The sequence below is a fragment of the Mesoplodon mirus genome (assembly GCF_964341445.2).
Source record: "Mesoplodon mirus genome assembly, chromosome: 10".
Classification (NCBI taxonomy): Eukaryota; Metazoa; Chordata; class Mammalia; order Artiodactyla; family Ziphiidae; genus Mesoplodon; species Mesoplodon mirus.
This window is the reverse complement of record NC_138986.1, coordinates 53,538,914-53,557,764: the sequence shown is the minus strand read 5'-3', so window position 1 is coordinate 53,557,764 and position 18,851 is coordinate 53,538,914. Positions and strand designations below refer to the sequence as shown.

The 18,851-nt window shown below is 43.5% G+C and overlaps 1 protein-coding gene across 1 annotated transcript in view; it reads right to left on the bottom strand.

Annotated features, from left to right (window-relative positions):
* Nucleotides 1-18,851, bottom strand: part of PREP (prolyl endopeptidase) — a 137,313-nt gene that overhangs the window by 50,865 nt on the left and 67,597 nt on the right. Inside the window, exons 8-10 of the mRNA XM_082633454.1 lie at nt 17,951-18,142; nt 13,600-13,797; nt 7,597-7,700 (exon numbers count right to left, since the gene is read on the bottom strand). Coding sequence (XP_082489580.1) covers nt 7,597-7,700; nt 13,600-13,797; nt 17,951-18,142 — 494 coding nt within the window. The remainder of the gene's footprint in view (nt 1-7,596; nt 7,701-13,599; nt 13,798-17,950; nt 18,143-18,851) is intronic.

Genomic DNA, 18,851 nt, shown 5'->3' with positions numbered 1-18,851 from the left:
CAGTGAGTTTTCTAAGGCATAGCAACTGGCCTCACCCAAGCACTCTTCCTCCCCAGTTTAATCTGGAAATTTCAGGCTGCTACGCACACGGCTAAGGGATTTCTACTCTATACAAGCACGTGCTCAACTGTAAAGTTTTATTTTTTCATTTATAACTGAAAACAATACATATTAGGTTGTAAGTAGTTTCTGGGAAGAACAGGAAAAAACAGCTACCTGATAGAAAAAACAGCTCCACCATCCTCACTGAGAAATAAAGGTCACTTCCCTAGAAGAGGCTGCCTTGCTGGAAGCTGTCATGTTACAGGTCCCCCTCCCTGCCCCAAACTCCAAAGGTAATTACTCACTTTGGCAGGAATTGTGGGAAGCAGAAAAAAATGAGAATAATGTTCTTTGAAAATATACACCTGAGGTGCTGCACAGTAGAGATGAGAAGAAGACGGGGGGCGGGATGGGGGGTGTCTCTCATGGGCAACTCTGCCCAATCCTAGGGCAGCCAAGGTACACCCTTGAGGGCAGAAGTCAGGGACAGTCACTGGTCGCTGCCTGGGCGTCCTTTGCATTACGGATGGGAGAGGCAGTGGCATGCATCACAAACACACACACACGCACGTGCACACACACACACACACACACACACACACACGTGTGCCTGAGGATGCCCAGGCAAGGACTAGAAGTAGTCCCTGAGAAGGCCAAATGTTACAGTTGATAGGGACATATTTTTTACACATGGAGAAAATGGAAAACAGCAAAGAATGACAGCCTACAAGTGATTTTAGACGTCTAATGCAGGACTCTGGTGGATTAACGAACCATATAAGCACCAGAGAGGGGCTACTGCCCCTAAAAGATGCCTCTACAGGCAATGGCTCACCCTGAAAATGAAAGAAGCCAAAATAGCTATGGAAAACTAAAAGTCTGCTGAATTTATTTCTAACACTGATTATATTCTATGTGCCAGACACTTAATATGGGCATACCTGGGAGGTATTGCAGGTTCAGTTCCAGACCACCACAATAAACCAAGTATCAGAATAAAGCCAGTCACATGAATTTTCTGGTTTCCCAGTGCAAAGAAAAGTTACATTTGTGCTATACTGTAGTCTATTCAGTGTGCAATAGCATGAAGTCTAAAAAACAATGTACATATCTTTTTTTTTTTTTTTTTTTTTGCGGTATGCGGGCCTCTCACTGCTGTGGCCTCCCCCGTTGCGGAGCACAGGCTCTGGACGCGCAGGCTCAGCAGCCATGGCTCACGGGTCCAGCCGCTCCACGGCATGTGGGATCTTCCCGGACTGGGGTATGAACCCATGTCCCCTGCATCGGCAGGCGGACTCTCAACCACTGCGCCACCAGGGAAGCCCAACAATGTACATATCTTAAAGAACACTTTATTGCTGGAAAATGCTAACCATCATCTGAGCCTTCAGTGAGTCATCATCTTTTTTGCAATAGTAACATCAAAGATCACTGATCACAGATCACAACAAATATAATAATAAAAATGAAAAAGTTTGAAATTTTGCAAGAATTACCAAAATACGACACAGAGACATGAAGTGGACAAACACTGTCAGAAAAATGGCACCAACACAGATTTGCTCAACACACGGTTGCCACAAACCTTCAATCTGTAAAAAACCACAGTATCTGCAAAGTGCAATAAAGCGAAGCACAATAAAACAAGGTATGCCTGTATATATCATCTCATACAATCCCGCAGGAATGCTGCAAAATATGCACTATCTCTGTTTTACAGCTGAAAAGATTGTGGCAGAAAAGTTACATGATTCACCCAATGTCACCCAAGAAGTACATGTAGATTTCAGGCCTGACAGAGCTTCAAGACAAAGGCCCTGTATGTCTACTGAGAACACTCTGATTTTATAAATACTATTTATACAGACTAAGGATCAGAAAACTTTGTCTTAGAGGGCCAAATACTAAGTGCTTTAGCCTTTGTGGGCCAGGCAGTCTCTGCTGCACAGTTAAAGCACCAAGGCAGCCACAGACACTGTGTGAACAAACAGGTGAGGTTGCTCTTCAATAAAACTGGAGGCCAGTATGTTCACCTCTGATATAGAAGAGGGGTTGGCAAACTGCAGCCCGCATCCAGATCCAGTCCAGAAACATGGCAAGACACATACTAATCAAACTATCAAAATTTAAATACAAAGAAAAAATATTAAAAGCAACAAGGGAAAAACAACAAATAACATACAAGGGAATCCCCATAAGGTTAACAGCTGATCTTTCAGCAGAAACTGTGCAAGCCAGAAGGGAGTGGCAGGCACACTGTGGCAGGACATATTTAAAGTGATGAAACGGCAGAACCTACAACCAAGATTACTCTGCCTGGCAAGGATCTCATTCAGATTTGACGGAGAAATTAAAAGCTGTACAGACAAGCAAAAGCTAAGAAAATTCAGCACCACCAAACCAGCTTTACAACAAATGCTAAAGGAACTTCTCTAGGCAGGAAACACAAGAGAAGGAAAACACCTACAATGACAAACCCAAAACGATTAAGAAAATGGTAATAGGAACATACATATCAATAATTACCTTAAATGTAAATGGATTAAATGCTCCCACCAAAAGACACAGACTGGTTGAATGGATACAAAAACAAGACCTGTACATATGTTGTCTACAAGAGACCCACTTCAGGCCTAGGGACACATACAGACTGAAAGTGAGGGGATGGAAAAAGATATTCCATGCAAAGGGAAAACAAAGGAAAGCTGGAGTACCAATTCTCATATCACACAAAAGAGACTTTAAAATAAAGACTGTTACAAGAGACAAAGAAGGACACTACATAATGATCAAGGGATCAATCCAAGAAGAAGATATAACAATTGTAAATATTTATGCACCCAACATAGGAGCACCTCAATACATAAGGCAAATGCTAACAGCCATAAAAACGGAAACTGAGAGTAACACAATCAGAGTAGGGGACTTTAACACCCCACTTTCACCAACGGACAGATCATCCAAAATGAAAGTAAATAAGGAAACACAAGCTTTAAATGACACATTAAACAAGATGGACTTAATTGATATTTATAGGACATTCCAACCAAAAACAATAGAATACACTTTTTTCTCAAGAGATCATGGAACATTCTCCAGGATAGATCATGTCTTGGGTCACAAATCAAGCCTTGGTAAATTTAAGAAAATTGAAATCACATCAAGTATCTTTTCTGACCACAATGCTATGAGACTAGATATCAATTACAGGAAAAGAGCTGTAAAAAATACAAACACATGGAGGCTAAACAATACACTACTTAATAACCAAGAGATCACTGAAGAAATCAAAGAGGAAATCAAAAAATACCTAGAAACAAATGACAATGAAAACACAATGACCCAAAACCTATGGGATGCAGCAAAAGCAGTTCTAAGAAGGAAGTTTATAGCAATACAATCCTACCTCAAGGAACAAGAAATATCTCAAATAAACAACCTAAACTTACACCTAAAGCAACTAGAGAAAGAAGAAAAAAAAAAAACAACCCCAAAGTTAGCAGAAGGAAACAAATCATAAAGATCAGATCAGAAATAAATGAAAAAGAAATGAAGGAAACAATAGCAAAGATCAATAAAACTAAAAGCTGGTTCTTTGAGAAAATAAAGAAAATTGATAAACCATTAGCCAGACTCATCAAGAAAAAAAGGGAGAAGACTCAAATCAATAGAATTAGAAATGAAAAAGGAGAAGTAACAATTGACACTGCAGAAATACAGAGGATCATGAGAGATTACTACAAGCAACTCTATGCCAATAAAACGGACAACCTGGAAGAAATGGACAAATTCTTAGAAAAGCACAGTCTTCTGACACTGAACCAGGAAGAAATAGAAAATATAAACAGACCAATCACAAGCAGTGATATTGAGACTGTGATTAAAAATCTTCTAACAAACAAAAGCCCAGGACCAGATGGATTCACAGGCGAATTCTATCAAACATTTAAAGAAGAGCTAACACCTAACCTTCTTAAACTCTTCCAAAATAAAGCAGAGGGAGGAACACTCCTAAACTCATTGTACGAGGCCACCACCACCCTGATACCAAAACCAGGCAAAGATGTCACAAAGAAAGAAAACTACAGGCCATTATCACTGATGAACATAGATGCAAAAATCCTCAACAAAATACTAGCAAACAGAATACAACAACACATTAAAAGGACCATACACCATGATCAAGTGGGGTTTATCCCAGGAATGCAAGGATTCTTCAATATACGCAAATCAATCAATGTAATACACCATATTAACAAATTCAAGGAGAAAAACCATATGATCATCTCAATAGATGCAGAAAAAGCTTTCGACAAGATTCAACACCCATTTATGATAAAAACCCTCCAGAAAGTAGGCATAGCGGGAACTTTCCTCAACATAATAAAGGCCATAGATGACAAACCCACAGACAACACTGTTCTCAATGGTGAAACTCTGAAACCATTTCCACTAAGATCAGGAACAAGACAAGGTTACCCACTCTCAGCATTATTATTCAACATACTTTTGGAAGTTTTAGCCACAGCAATCAGAGAAGAAAAAGGAATAAAAGGAGTCCAAATCAGAAAAGAAGAAGTAAAGCTGTCACTGTTTGCAGATGATACGATACTATACATAAAGAATCCTAAAGATGCTACCAGAAAACTACTAGAGCTAATCAATGAATTTGGTAAAGTAGCAGGATACAAAATTAATGCACAGAAATCTCTTGCATTCCTATACAATAATGATGAAAAATCTGAAAGAGAAATTAAGGAAACACTCCCATTTACCAGTGCAACAAAAGGAATAAAATACCTAGGAATAAACCTACCTAAGGAGACAAAAGACCTGTATGCAGAAAACTATAAGACACGGATGAAAGAAAATAAAGATGATACAAACAGATGGATTGGATTGGATTACCATGTTCTTGGATTAGAAGAATCAACATTGTGAAAATGACTATACTACCCAAAGCAGTCTACAGATTCAATGCAATCCCTATCAAACTACCACTGGCATTTTTCACTGAACTAGAAAAAAAATTTCACAATTTGTATGGAAACACAAAAGACCCTGAATAGCCAAAGCAATCTTAAAAAGAAAAACGGAGCTGGAGGAATCAGGTTCCCTGAGTTCAGACTATACTACAAAGCTACAGTAATCAAGACAGTATGGTACTGGCACAAAGACAGAAATATAGATCAATGGAACAGCATAGAAAGCCCAGAGATAAACCCATGCACATATGTCACCTTATTTTTGATAACAGAGGTAAGAATATACAATGGAGAAAAGACAGCGTCTTCAATAAGTGGTGCTGGGAAAACTGGACAGCTACATGTAAAAGAATGAAATTAGAACACTCCCTAACACCATACACAAAAATAAACTCAAAATGGATTAAAGACCTAAATGTATGGCCAGACACTATCAAAGTCTTAGAGGAAAACATCAGCAGAACACTCTATGACATAAATCACAGCAAGATCTTTTTTGATCCACCTCCTAGAGAAATGGAAATAAAAACAAAAATAAACAAATGGGACCTAATGAAACTTCAAAGCTTTTGCACAGCAAAGGAAACCATAAACAAGACGAAAAGACAACCCTTAGAATGGGAGGAAATATTTGCAAATGAAGCAACTGACAAAGGATTAATCTCCAAAATTTACAGGCAGCTCATCCAGCTCATCAAAAAAACAAACAACCCAATCCAGAAATGGGCAGACGTAAATAGACATTTCTCCAAATAAGATATACAGATTGCCAACAAACACATGAAAGAATGCTCAACATCACTTATCATTACAGAAATGCAAATCAAAACTACAGTGAGGTATCACCTCACACCAGTCAGAATGGCCATCATCAAAAAATCTACAAACAATGCTGGAGAGGGTGTGGAGAAAAGGGAAGCCTCTTGCACTGTTGGTGGGAATGTAAATTGATACAGCCACTATGGAGGTTTATTAATAAACTAAAAATAGAACTACCATACAACCCTTCAATCCCACTACTGGGCACATACCCTGAGAAAACCATAATTCAAAGAGTCATATACCACGATGTTCACTGCAGCTCTATTTACAATAGCCAGGACATGGAAGCAACCTAGGTGTCCATCGACAGATGAATGGATAAAGAAGATGTGGCACATATATACAATGGAATATTACTCAGCCGTAAAAAGAAACGAAATTGAGTTATTTGTAGTGAGGTGGATGGACCTAGAGTCTCTCATACAGAGTGAAGTAAGTCAGCAAGAGAAAAACAAACACTGTGTGCTAACACATATATATGGAATCTAAAAAAAACAAAAAGGTTATGAAGAACCTCGGGGCAGGACAGGAATAAAGACGCAGACGTAGAAAATGAACCTGAGGACATGGGGAGGGGGGAAGGGTAAGCTGGGATGAAGTGAGAGAATGGCATGGACATATATAGACTACCAAATGTAAAACCGATAGCTAGTGGGAAGCAGCCGCATAGCACAGGAAGATCAGCTTGGTGCTTTGTGACCACCTAGAGGGGTGGGATAGGGAGGGTGGGAGGGAGACGCAAGAGGGAGGAGATATGGGGATATATGTATATGTATAGCTGATTCACTTTGTTATAAAGCAGAAACTAACACACCATTGTAAAGCCATTATACTCCAATAAAGATGTTAAAAAAAGAAAAAAAAAAAATAAAAAGCATAATTCCTAAAAAAAAAAGTTTTATTTATTTTTGAACTAGATCTAGCCCATTGTCTAGACTACTCCTAGACAGGTGAAGGACAATTCACTGAGGTAAAATGATGCCCTAGTTTCACAGAAACATTCTCGGGGGCATCAGTGCTCTTTTTTCTAACTTTCCTTCACAAACAACAGTGTGATTCTTAATCTGTGGTCTCTGTGGTCCAGCCCCCTGGTGGGAGAGCCCTGATAAACACCTGGTGCCTGACAGGTGACCTCTCACTGCAAAGGAAGAGAGTCATCCTGCATCATCGATTAGTAAGTGATTCCATTTCTGGGAGACTCAGTACAGTTGGGGCACTAACAAAACAAAAATGGAGATTCTTAACCTGAAAGGATGGTGACCAGAGACTGAACTGGTGGTGCCATGACAATTAAACAGTTAATTCATCCATTCTAGTATTTTATGGTGTGCTCACCCTGTGCCAGGCAGACATACAGACGAATTTCAGACTGAAAAGGCTGGCTCCTAGCACTTGAGTGAGTATTTTACGTAGAGCAGATCTATGTTGTTATTTATGACACCACGAGACCTGAGCCAGAAAAAAACCCACTTTCAAGCAAGCAGACAAACTGTGCTGCCTTCATCACCCAGACAAGGGACTCTGGCTTCCTGTCAAGAGTAGCAGTTCTGGGAGCAGAACCTTTAAACTCTAGGAGGGCAGGGACCACGCCTGGCTCAGTGCCCAGAAACAGCAGGAGTTCCCCAAATATCTGTTGCCCGTATTGTTGTGGATTACCTCCACGGCTCCTGACCAAGTGGGGTGTGCATGGCCTGGCCTGAAAGTCAGATTTTTCTGACTCACATTGTCAGGATCAAATGCTCCATACCTGGACTGTCTGGTAATCGGAAGCATCGATTCCTTTCACAGTCACCTCTCGGAAGACTCTGGGCTCCAGTTCCTCTTTGGTCAGATCACAGTGATAAATGATACCTAGAAGGAAGTGGAATCTTAAGTTCAGTCCACAAACTCACTAGATACAAGGGGGGCAAAGATCACAAAGCACAGTCAGCAGTGCCATGTAAGGTCACTGTAGCAAGAGAGCCCAGAACGGTCAGGCGTGTGGAGTGCCTGACTTCATCATCTCCATGTCATCATCGCCAGTTCACACTTCATCATCACCATCGTGTTCGACCTTCCTTTTTATAACAATCACCGGGGTATTCATTTTAGAAAATTCTAATGCATTCTATGACTATGAGAATAGTTAAACCTAACTGCAGAAACTTAACAGGTCTTCCCCACGCCAGGTCACTTAGGAGAACAGGTCAAAGAAGATGGGAAACTTCATGTAGGGCCATTTTACCTGAGAAGTGATTAAGATGGAAAACTCAAATGACTTGCCCAAAGTCAACAGCCATTCAGGGGTCTCTTGATGGGAACTCTGGGGCTCCTGCTACCTGATACCCACCCATCTGTGGACACACATGTGGATAGCAATCAAGGACCAAAGACAGCTTTTTAGAGTAGCCTTTTGGAGTTGCCTTTAAAATTTTGATTATCCCAGTAACTGCACAACACAGACTGACGAACACATACCACAACATTTTAGCTTATTTGAACCACTAATTAAAATTCCATTTCCTTAATTTAATGCGACTACACTCTTAACATTCAAGAACTAAACCAAAGAAACAATAAGTAAGACGAATCATTACTGTTTGAAAACAACAACATTGCTATAGTTTATGAAACAGAATTAGTCATCTGGAGTGGCTGGTGTGGAAACAGCCCTCCCACAGAATACTTTAAACATATGCTGTCAAGTATATGAAAACTCAATTTAGAGATCCTGATACTTGCTGGAAAACCAGAAACTAAGCGGTACTCCCACAGGGCACATTCAAATTGATTGATCATGTGTTAAAATGGCAGCTTGCTTTCTTTTCAACTCCTCTGTGTACGTATGAACTTCACTAACAGCTGAGAAACAGCACTCTGCCCCCACTGGCAAAGAGTAACACATTCAGATTCCTTAACAGGACTGCTAATTCCTATGAATGTTATCTCACTTCTCATGCTTACAAATTATTTTAAGGTTTATAATAGGGAATATGATTAACATTGACAGTGAGGAGATGTGTAATGTGACCGAAGTCCTGGCTTTCTTAGTTTAAGTTATAGTTGGATATTTGTTGGAATATGACTTTATATATAAAATACTTCCAGACTACACTCTGGGCATACATTCTAAATTACCAGATACACTGAATACTGTACTTGCCCAGATAAATGTAATCTTGAGGGCAAATTGCTATCTTCACATGTATGTTAATTTTTTTTTTTTTTTTTTTTTTGCGGTACGCGGGCCTCTCACTGTTGTGGCCTCTCCCGTTGCAGAGCACAGGCTCCGGATGTGCAGGCTCAGCGGCCATGGCTCACGGGCCCAGCCGCTCCGCTGCATGTGGGATCCTCCCGGACTGGGGCACGAACCCGTGTCCCCTGCATCGGCAAGCAAACTCTCAACCACTGCGCCACCAGGGAAGCCCTGTATGTTAATTTTTGAAGAGCTTCTTCATTAGTACCTGCCCCACTTCATCCAAATACAAAAAGCATCTGAGTCCTTGAAAAAAAAAACTCCAGACCAAACAACGACGACAACAAGAGATTGCAGAACAAGTATGTGCCATCTGAGCACTGGACTCACCCCAGCATCACTGTTACCTGTACTACAATGAACGACAAAGGACCCTGGAGCCAGGATTCCCAGCTCTGACCAGTTACTGGGGCAGTGACCCCAGTGGAAGACAGTGAATAGGAAAACACACTCTAAATGCCTGTTTATCTAGAAGAATTGAGACATCAAAGCCTCCAACAGCAGAATGAAATAAGTATAGGACACAGGCTGGCTACTGTTGGGAGAAAGGGTGCCAAGTGCCTGACTTTAATTCTTCTGTTTGGGGCAGAAGTGGCACCTTGGGGGAGGCTGGGTTAAACCTAAAGGTACTGGTACTTAATATATTTGATGGATACGTTCTATTTATAGATCCATCGGGGTCAGTCCAGGTTAGCCCACTGCATATTCACACTGTGACATGAGTTCCTATAGTCTAATGATGCTTTGTGTCCTGTCTGAATTGGTTTGCTTAAGTACCAGGAGTGGGGGGAAGGGATTGGAGAAACCATCGTAGAATCATGAATCAGAGAGGACTGGTCAGGTGACCTCTGAGGAATAATTTCAAAGTTTAAGGGCAAAAGAGAACTGAATTATGGAATTCCCTTAAGACCACACGAGGTGTCTGCACTTGAGATGGGTCTCCTGATGAAACAGTGTTTTAACAAGGCTATTCTAGCAATAGGAAAGAGGCAGGGACGATCAGGTCGAATATTCCTGCTATATATAATCTGAATAAATGTAAGGAGGTGAAAGAAATGGGAGTGAGGAGGAAGCGGCAACCCTAGAGGTTGCTAAAGAATCATCAGAGGAATCTGGAAAATTGGATATGCAAAAAGAAGGCAAAAGAACTTTGTGAAGATGACCCATGTAGATACTGTTTCATCCGATTATAGGTTGGGTTTTAAGGTTATTAAAAGAAAAAAAACAACACAAACTAAAACAGTCTCTCAAAAATTGTTTGCACTCCTTGGTTATTTACCCAATGGAGTCGAAAACATGTCCACACAAGAACCTGTACACAGATGTTTACAGCAGCTTTATTAATGACTGCCAAAAGTTGGAAGCAACCAAGATGTCCTTCAGTAGGTGAATGTGTAAATAAACTGTGGGACATCCAAGCAATGGAATATTACTCAGTGCTAAAAAGAAATAAGCCATCAAGCCATGGAACAACCTTAAACTCATATTACTAAGTGAAGGAGCCAATCTGAAAAGGCTACATAATCTATGAGTCCACTACATGACATTCTGGAAAAGGCAAAGCTATGGAGATAGTGAAAAGATCAGTGGTTGCCAGGGGCTTGGCCGGGGGGAAGGGATGAAAAGGGCAGAGCACAGAGGCTTTTAAGGGCACTGAAAACACTCTGCATGGTATCATAATGATGGATACACGTCATCATACATTTCTCCAAACTTAGAATGTACAGCACCAAGAGTGACTCCTAAGGTAAGTCATGGACTTCGGGCAACTATGATGTGTGTCCATGCAGGTTCATCAGTTGTCACAGGGGACGTACCCTGTAGCAGGGATGCTGATGACGGCGAAGGCAGTGCATGTGTGGGGCAGAGAGTGCATAGGAAATCTCTGTACCAGCCCTTCAGGTTTGCTGTGGACCTAAAACTGCTCTAAAAAAATAAAGTCTTGAAACACTTTTATGCCTTTCCCAAAGAGCCTGGGAAAGGTTCTTTGATTTCTTCTCCCTGTCTCTCAGAGTCATGCAACTGGGACGCCTATACTGGATTATTACAACACCCGCAAGTCTGGAGTGAGCCTTAGACAACCCTCCAAGGTTCCATGAGTACAGAATCAGTCGGCTTGACCACTAAGTGGTTTGAGCCACAGGGAATAAGTGTATCGTGCTCCAAACTGCCCTGGCTGCCTCTTTTCTTCCAAGTGTGACTCAAGGTACAAATGGCTTGGCTCAAGACGTGTCTTCACTATGTACCTCCATGGGAAACAGTCAGCTGGTGTTCACCTGCCAGACGTACCACGTGTCCACAGCAGCTGGCACTGCAGGTATTTTTGGCCCCAGGGCTTTATTTATAATTCAGTGTCTCTGCTGTTTACTGAAGTAGTGGACAGCCAATCTTCAGAGATCAGCGCCAGACAGCCTTTGAGCGGACATGCATGTATGTGGGCGTGTATATGTACACACTGCCATTCCTGCTTTCAAGGAATCTAGTTTAATTATCTGATGGTCATTTTTACATTTGGATAAGGAAGGCCTGAGTCTGGAAGCCCCGTTCTCTGGTTTTAGATATCAAATTACATGAAGGAGAGAAAAGAAAAAGCAGGAGGCAAAATGAATAAGAAAAGACAAAGGAGAAGAACAAAGCGCTGCAGCAACAAATTAAAGCTTGCTCAGGAGCTGCCTGTCCATACAGAACTAACAACACACTTCTCTTTCCAAACTTCACGGCCACAGTCACGGATAGTATTTCACGGCTTGGTACAGAACTCATCATTTTATGCTGGGACAATGAGCCCTTTCATCCCTGGGTAATGATGAACTTGTTCCTGAAATAAATGGCCGCATGGGGTCACTGAAGGTGGTTTACAGGCCTTTGGGGACTCTGGCTTTTATGAAGGGCAGGTGAGTCAGCACTGCTCTGTTCTCCTCATTGCCCTTTATCCATTATCACTGTTTAAAGGCTATGAGGTTTTCCAAAGTAAAATTTCTGGAACCAGTGTAAGTTGAGGAAATAAAGTGTGGATCCCGCAGCAGTGGTTGAGAATGGCTATCTGAAGGAAAGCTATTTCTCTTGGTTCCTGTCCACTGGCTGCCACTGTCCCCCAAGCCTCAGGGGAGGAGGGGTGAGGCTCGAGACACCCTGACGTGAGGTTCTTGACCTGTCAGTTCCAGACTCCTGGCCCTGGGCATGGTTTCCACATCTCTGTGACAGCCTCTGAAAGGCACATGGGCAAGTAAAGCTTGCTAGGTGTTCCAGATGTACCATCAGCCCTACGTACAGGGCATCATTCTTTTGGTTTTAATAACCCTGATGGCAACCTGTCACGACAATAAGATTCCTTAAAGACTGCCTGCTCTGTGACTCTGAGGCACGAAAAAAAAAAAGTGGATCAGGCATCACTGTCATCTGCCAAACCCCAGGAGGAAGACAAGGCCACTTCTGCACCTGCTGGGCTCTCCCCTATGTCTGCTTTATTTGCTAAGGACCAAACTATTGCAACAAAACTGGGTAGGACAAAAAGGACGATGAAGGAGCTCAAAAAACAAACAAGGAAAGTGCAGACATCTTTTCAGCCAGATTGCTTTCAGGATAGGGTCTACCCAGTCAACTGCAAACTGCCAACTGAGCCAGGCTCCTGGGACAAATCAGGGTATGTGTTATGGCTTCGGCTATAACAGAAACACTGCAGTCAAGTGGAGAAATGGGAAAAAAACAAAACAAGCAAAATGAGTGTGACCAACTTAAAAAAAAATGTTATACAGAGAGCTATGTTTACTTTGGGGAAAATTAACTAATACCATAAAATTGCAATTTACAAGTGTTTCCTTTTCTACCAGAACCAAGTAACAAATTCCCCCCCATATGATGTAAGACTAAACTTTCACCATTATATTTTAATCCAGTTTCACAAGAGCAGAATTTACTCTGTTTTAAAACAATTTATTAATGTCAGATGTGACTACAGATTTTTATTTAACACTTTTAGTTATTTGCACTGTGTGTGTTTTGTAGACCAAAGGCTGACTCTAAGGTTATACTTGTTCATACTTATTTTTCAAATCAACCTAGAACAACAGATGGTCCTGTCCCTGGAAGAGAGACTCAGGATATAAGATTAAAGAGAGTGCAGTTTTAGGTGTTCATGTTTCCCTTTGTTCTGAGCGTCTGTTTTACTGTTTTATTCCCACGAAGTAATTTTGGCTGTAATACAGCATATGTGATTTTCAATAACACAGCATATTTCTATTTCTCAAAAGAAACCCAAACGTGAGTCTGATTTTTTTTTTTTTTCGGTACGCGGGCCTCTCACTGTTGTGGCCTCTCCCATTGCAGAGCACAGGCTCCGGACACGCAGGCTCAGCGGCCATGGCTCACGGGCCTAGCCGCTCTGTGGCATGTGGGATCTTCCCGGACTGGGGCACGAACCCGTGTCCCCTGCATCGGCAGGCGGATTCTCAACCACTGCGCCACCAGGGAAGCCCTGATTTTTAAATTGGACAACATCGGTGGAACGACTCTCACCTGGAGATAAAAAGGAAGTAAACTGATAGAAGATTTCGGTGTCCTTCTTCTGACCGCTGTACCCCACGACGCTGCCGACCTCAAGCGGGAAGGTCTTGAGGAGAGCACCGGTGGCTAGGTCGTGAAGCTGCAGAATGTTCTTTACGTTATGGAGGTAGCATAACACCAAAAAGTTGGACCTGACGCAAGCTACCCACTCTGAAAAGATAACAACAGATAAAGCATCATGTAGTTTTGAAAATTAGCCCAAAACATACTCATTTCGCCGAACAATAGTTCTTGAGTTCTACACTGTGCTCTGCGGCAGTGAGACATGCAAGTGATTTTAAAATTGGTGTTAATCATGCATCATGTTTTCAGCATATTCCTTTCATAAATCACTGCCACCGTCATCTCCAGAGGTAATAAGATATTCTCCACCTGGGGCCAGGAGCTTTTGATGATCTAGATAACGTGTGTAATACAAATAACCCTGCTTACCTATTTTGTGTCCAATATCATGCTACAGGAGGTATAAGAAGGAAAACAACAAAGCCCGAATCATGATCCACATCTGTCAGGATTGTTTATTCAACAAAACTGTATTAAATGTAAATGTAAATGTATGTGCCAGATACCCTACAGGGTGCTGGACGGACCAGCAAGAAGACGAGGTCATTTCTGCCCTTGAGACACAATCGCGTAAAAATACAAGTAGTAACTTGTGAACAAGGGTGAGTGAGTAGTTGGTTGGGACCCCAAATAAGAGAGAGCCCTTGAGCAAATGCTGAATTATGTCTGGAGGGCGGGGGTGTGAAGGCGGGGGGCCTGGTGGTGTTGGGAACAGGACAGCTCTCTGGGGGATGAGAAGGTAGGAAAACATGACTCAAGGAATGAAGGCCAGAGCTGGGGATGAGGAGAGAGAAAAGGAACATGAATGAACCAACAGCAGGAAGGAAGGGAGTGAGGGAGGGAGACTGGGAGAAAGAACGAGGTAGAGATCCATTTTCAAGAAGAAGAAAACCGCTGCTCCATTCGGGGGTGGGCGGGGGCGGTAGTGGTGGTTTGATGGGGGACTGGGTGAGCCACGTAGGGGCGAGTTTAGGCCTTTCTGACTCAGCCGTTACTGAGGAGCTACTGTTGGAGAGAAGGGTGACACACATAAAGATGACATCAGATGTATGCATCCGACGACTGACCAGAGAACCACAGAGGTGCACAGAGGGTGGAGGGGAGACCCGAACACACAACTGTAAGAAGCCGGGCAGAACACCACATCAAGCTGGGGATAGAGTCTGGAGAAGGGGGCAAAGAAACAAAAGGCACCTCCCAGGAAGACTCACCAGGACGTGGCAAGTGTGGGGACAGGAAAATGAGGCAGAGATAGGAGGCCCCTTGGTGTCCAGGGCTGCAGCTTCAGTGATGGTACCGTCCGAGACGGAGCTGGGAGAGCGGAGGTGAGTGAGCAGAGGAGGAAAGGAGAAAGCAGGGGGGCAGGCGCCGAGCACAACCCATCGGGCTCTGGACGAGACGGGCCAGCGCTAAGGACAGGCCATCCAGAGGCAGAGATGCTTTAGTAAATGGAAGCAAGGAGAGGGCTGCAGGGAACAGCTCTAGCGCATGGAAAAGAAAAGCCTTTCTTGGGTTTCATGGTGGGATGCGGGGCAAGGGGCTCTTGACACTGCCTCTTTTTTTTGCAGTACGCGGGCCTCTCACTGCTGTGGCCTCTCCCGTTGCGGAGCACAGGCTCCAGACGCGCAGGCTCAGCGGCCATGGCTCACGGGCCCAGCCGCTCCGCGGCATGTGGGATCTCCCCGGACCGGGGCACGAACCCGTGTCCCCCGCATCGGCAGGTGGACTCTCAACCACTGCGCCACCAGGGCAGCCCCGACACTGCTTATTTTTAAACCCAAGAAACTAGTAGTTCACGCATATAACGTTATCAATGATCAACAAGACACCGGCCAGAGGGTGCTCTGAGGATCCCCAGGGGCCTCAGTCTCGTCGCGTGGTTTAGATTACTACCGCAAACTTTTCCTCAAGTCAGGATATAAGGAAGAACTCTTACACCTGAAAGTAATTTGCTCCTCCAATACGACTTTTTAAGTGCTTCAATCAAGCAATATATTTCATGTGGCTTTAATGTTTTAAGCAAAGTAAGGGGAAAAAAACTGATGGAAATTTCTGTCCAAAAATAATCAATCTGTGTTAACTATGAGTACATCAGAATTCTAAAACAGACAAAGTGAATAAGAAAAGGACAAGGTGATTTGTAGACTGTCGTTAATAAAAGCTCTGACTTTACAGCTGTACTTTATGACTCATCTCTAGTTTTTATTCTCAATAGGGCATTCTGTGCTGACACACTGCAAATTCAACTGTGCTTCTCTTTGAATTGATGAGTTCTATGAATATTGAAGGCTTCCCCTTTCCAGTCTAAAGAACTTAGAACCTTTTAGAGGAAAGGTTATAAAAATATCACCTTGATTTGCATTTCATTAGATCTGCAAGTGAGACAGGATGTCACCTTAAGGTACAGTTAAAACTGCTTTAGGGGGGCTTTAAAAGGCAGAAAATTCACATGCCTTGGGAAATATTTGTATCTCTGATGCTTCCCTACATGAGAATCACTGTTCCAACCTGACTGGAACCTGAAAAACACGCAGGGCACTCACTCTTCAGGAAGACGTGTGCCACCAAGTCTCCCTTGGACCCACCAAGGCCTGAGGGCCCCTCCTGTGGCACTTAGGAAGCACTCACTAAATGCTGGCTCTTACCACCCTTAGGGGGGGACATTCTGTCTCAGTTGGACAGAAGTCATCAGGTTACCAAAGTTGCATGAAGGTGTTAATGGAAAAGGCAGAAAACCTGTTCTAGGACTCGTGGGTCCCTCAACCAAATATACGAGGGTCAGAGAGTGAATGGAAGGGTTGAGGACATAGGTGAAGCGATTTCCTTGGAAAGAGCCCCCGTCATGCTGTAAGTCCCCCTCCCTGCTGGGGAAAACCCCAGCCTGAGACAGACAGAGCACCGGTGCCTAATCCAAAGCTGAGAAGCACGTATGGACAGTGGAAGAGCCCGGGATGGGCCGCTGCCCTGGGGCTGCAAATGGGGGCTGTGCAGGAACGAGCACGGACCGGGCCGCCTTGGGTCCTGTCTGACAGAACTGCCTGAGGTGCTGGAGACCTCTTTACAGAAGCAGGCGGAAGGAGGAGCCAGCAGCCCAGGGCTGAAGGGGATGCCAGGCAAACACCCAGAGCAGCGCTTCCTCCAGGGCCAAGGGAACTGCCCAAGCAAGGGCCCGGTGGGAGCGCCCTCAGAAAGCACTCAGAGAGACTCAGCTGTAATCATCTGCCCACCTTCCGCTCTACCCGCTAAGCAAGGCCAGGCTGAAATATCTGCAGGCACAGAGCACACTGCCTTGAGCCAGTGGGGAAGGGGCCCTTACTTTTCCAGGATGTGCACCTGGATCTGACTCCAATACTTGCGCTTGAATTCACTGAAAAACCCATGTCAGGACTGCTTTATGTGACACTGGGCCACTCTGCAGCTCTCAAAAGGAATTATGTTCCTAATTATATACAACTTATACCTTCCCATTTAGGGATGGCCCTAGATTTTATCCCCATTCAACCCATCAGCAGACGTTCACCTCCACAAGCAAACTCTTCACTGGCTTGAACGTACTCGACTCTCCTTTTGTGTCAAAAAGTGTAACAAAATTAGAGTCCCATTTTAAATCAAATCCAGCTTTCAGGCAAGAAGTAACTTACAAAGCAGTATATCATTTTTGGAAAATCACTGAGAAAATCAGTAATGGGAACTTAAAGGCACTCTGAAACATGACAGATAAGGAAGTGAGGCTCTCAAGAGGTTACTGTAGCGCAGTGCACACAGCATCAGGTGCGATGTATTTCAATTAACTCTGACAAGAGTCTCTTTTCCGGTAAGAGGACTGTAAATCCACCCTAAAGTCTACAATAGGTGTAACATAAACAGCCAAAGGTTATTCAGAAGCTAAAAGCTAAGGATTCTGAATCCAAATGATTTAAAAAAACTAAACATCAGTGCTTATTATCAGAAAATAACTACAAAGACAGCCGATGTTTTTTTTTTTTTTTAAAAAAGAAAAGCACTACCTTTGAAGGTCTGGATTCACACCTTCACAATTTTTTGGAGACCCCACACAGTATTGTACTAACTACAAAGATGTCACACAGTAAACACCTAGTTGCGCTACTGAGACATTTCACAATTAGAGGTTGAAGGTTCTTCACCTTGTAACCGGTCACCAGAGAATGAGAGATGCCCCAACTTCTTGACGTTCTTACCAGAAACAAAAGCACAACTTCCAAGCAGCATGTACTCTTACCTAAGACGTCTTTCTCATGCTCAGGAACAAGCACCTTCCACTTGGACTCCTCGGGATCCGTGAAGTCAATGTTGATCAGGCGGTAGTTGGGAGAATGGCGATTCGTCTTGAACGTGAACACTGTGCCCTCGTTGGTTACATAGTCATATTCCCCTTCGAAGTTGTCGATCAGTTTCACCCACTTCAGGATTCCTGGTGAGAGACCAAGCACCTCTGTCACCTCTCCAGGGTTTGAAATGGTGTGGTTTGTATATGGGGGGGGGGGATGGATCTTTTCTGGCTATAGAACACAAAGCAGACACAATATTTGGAAGACCTAAGGCATGAGAAAGAGCAAGGGCGAATGTGGGTGAATTTTAAGGTTTCCAAATAACGCAGAGGAAGTTTTTCCAGAAAAACCTGGCAATGAAGGAGAGTGGAGAATTCTCTCAGCCCGTTACCCCACATAATCCGGCACATCCCCTTCTACCTGAGAGGGTCTCAAACCCGAGCACGTCTTTCTACCTCTACTGCTATCACTCCACCCAAAGTCTTTATTTCCCTCTGGTTATGAGCAGTGGCTCACAACTGGGGATGATCTCAGCCCCACCAGCGGACTTCTGGAAATGTCTGCAGACCTTTTGGTTGATACAGCTTGGAAAGTGAGAGGAGGGCTACTACAAGCATCTAGTGGGAAGAGGCCAGAGATGCTGCTTCGAGGCACAGGATACCCCTTTGACAAAGAGTCAGCTAGCCCCAGATGTCAGTACGTGGCTGGGAAACCCTGGTGTGCAGCAGCGGCTTCCCACCTGCTCTGCCCACGGCCACTCTTGTTCTTCTCGGTAGCAGCCACCACCATGTCTTAATATCCTAAACCGGTCCCTGTTGGTACCTTCCTAGAAATTTCCCCACTGCTCTTTGA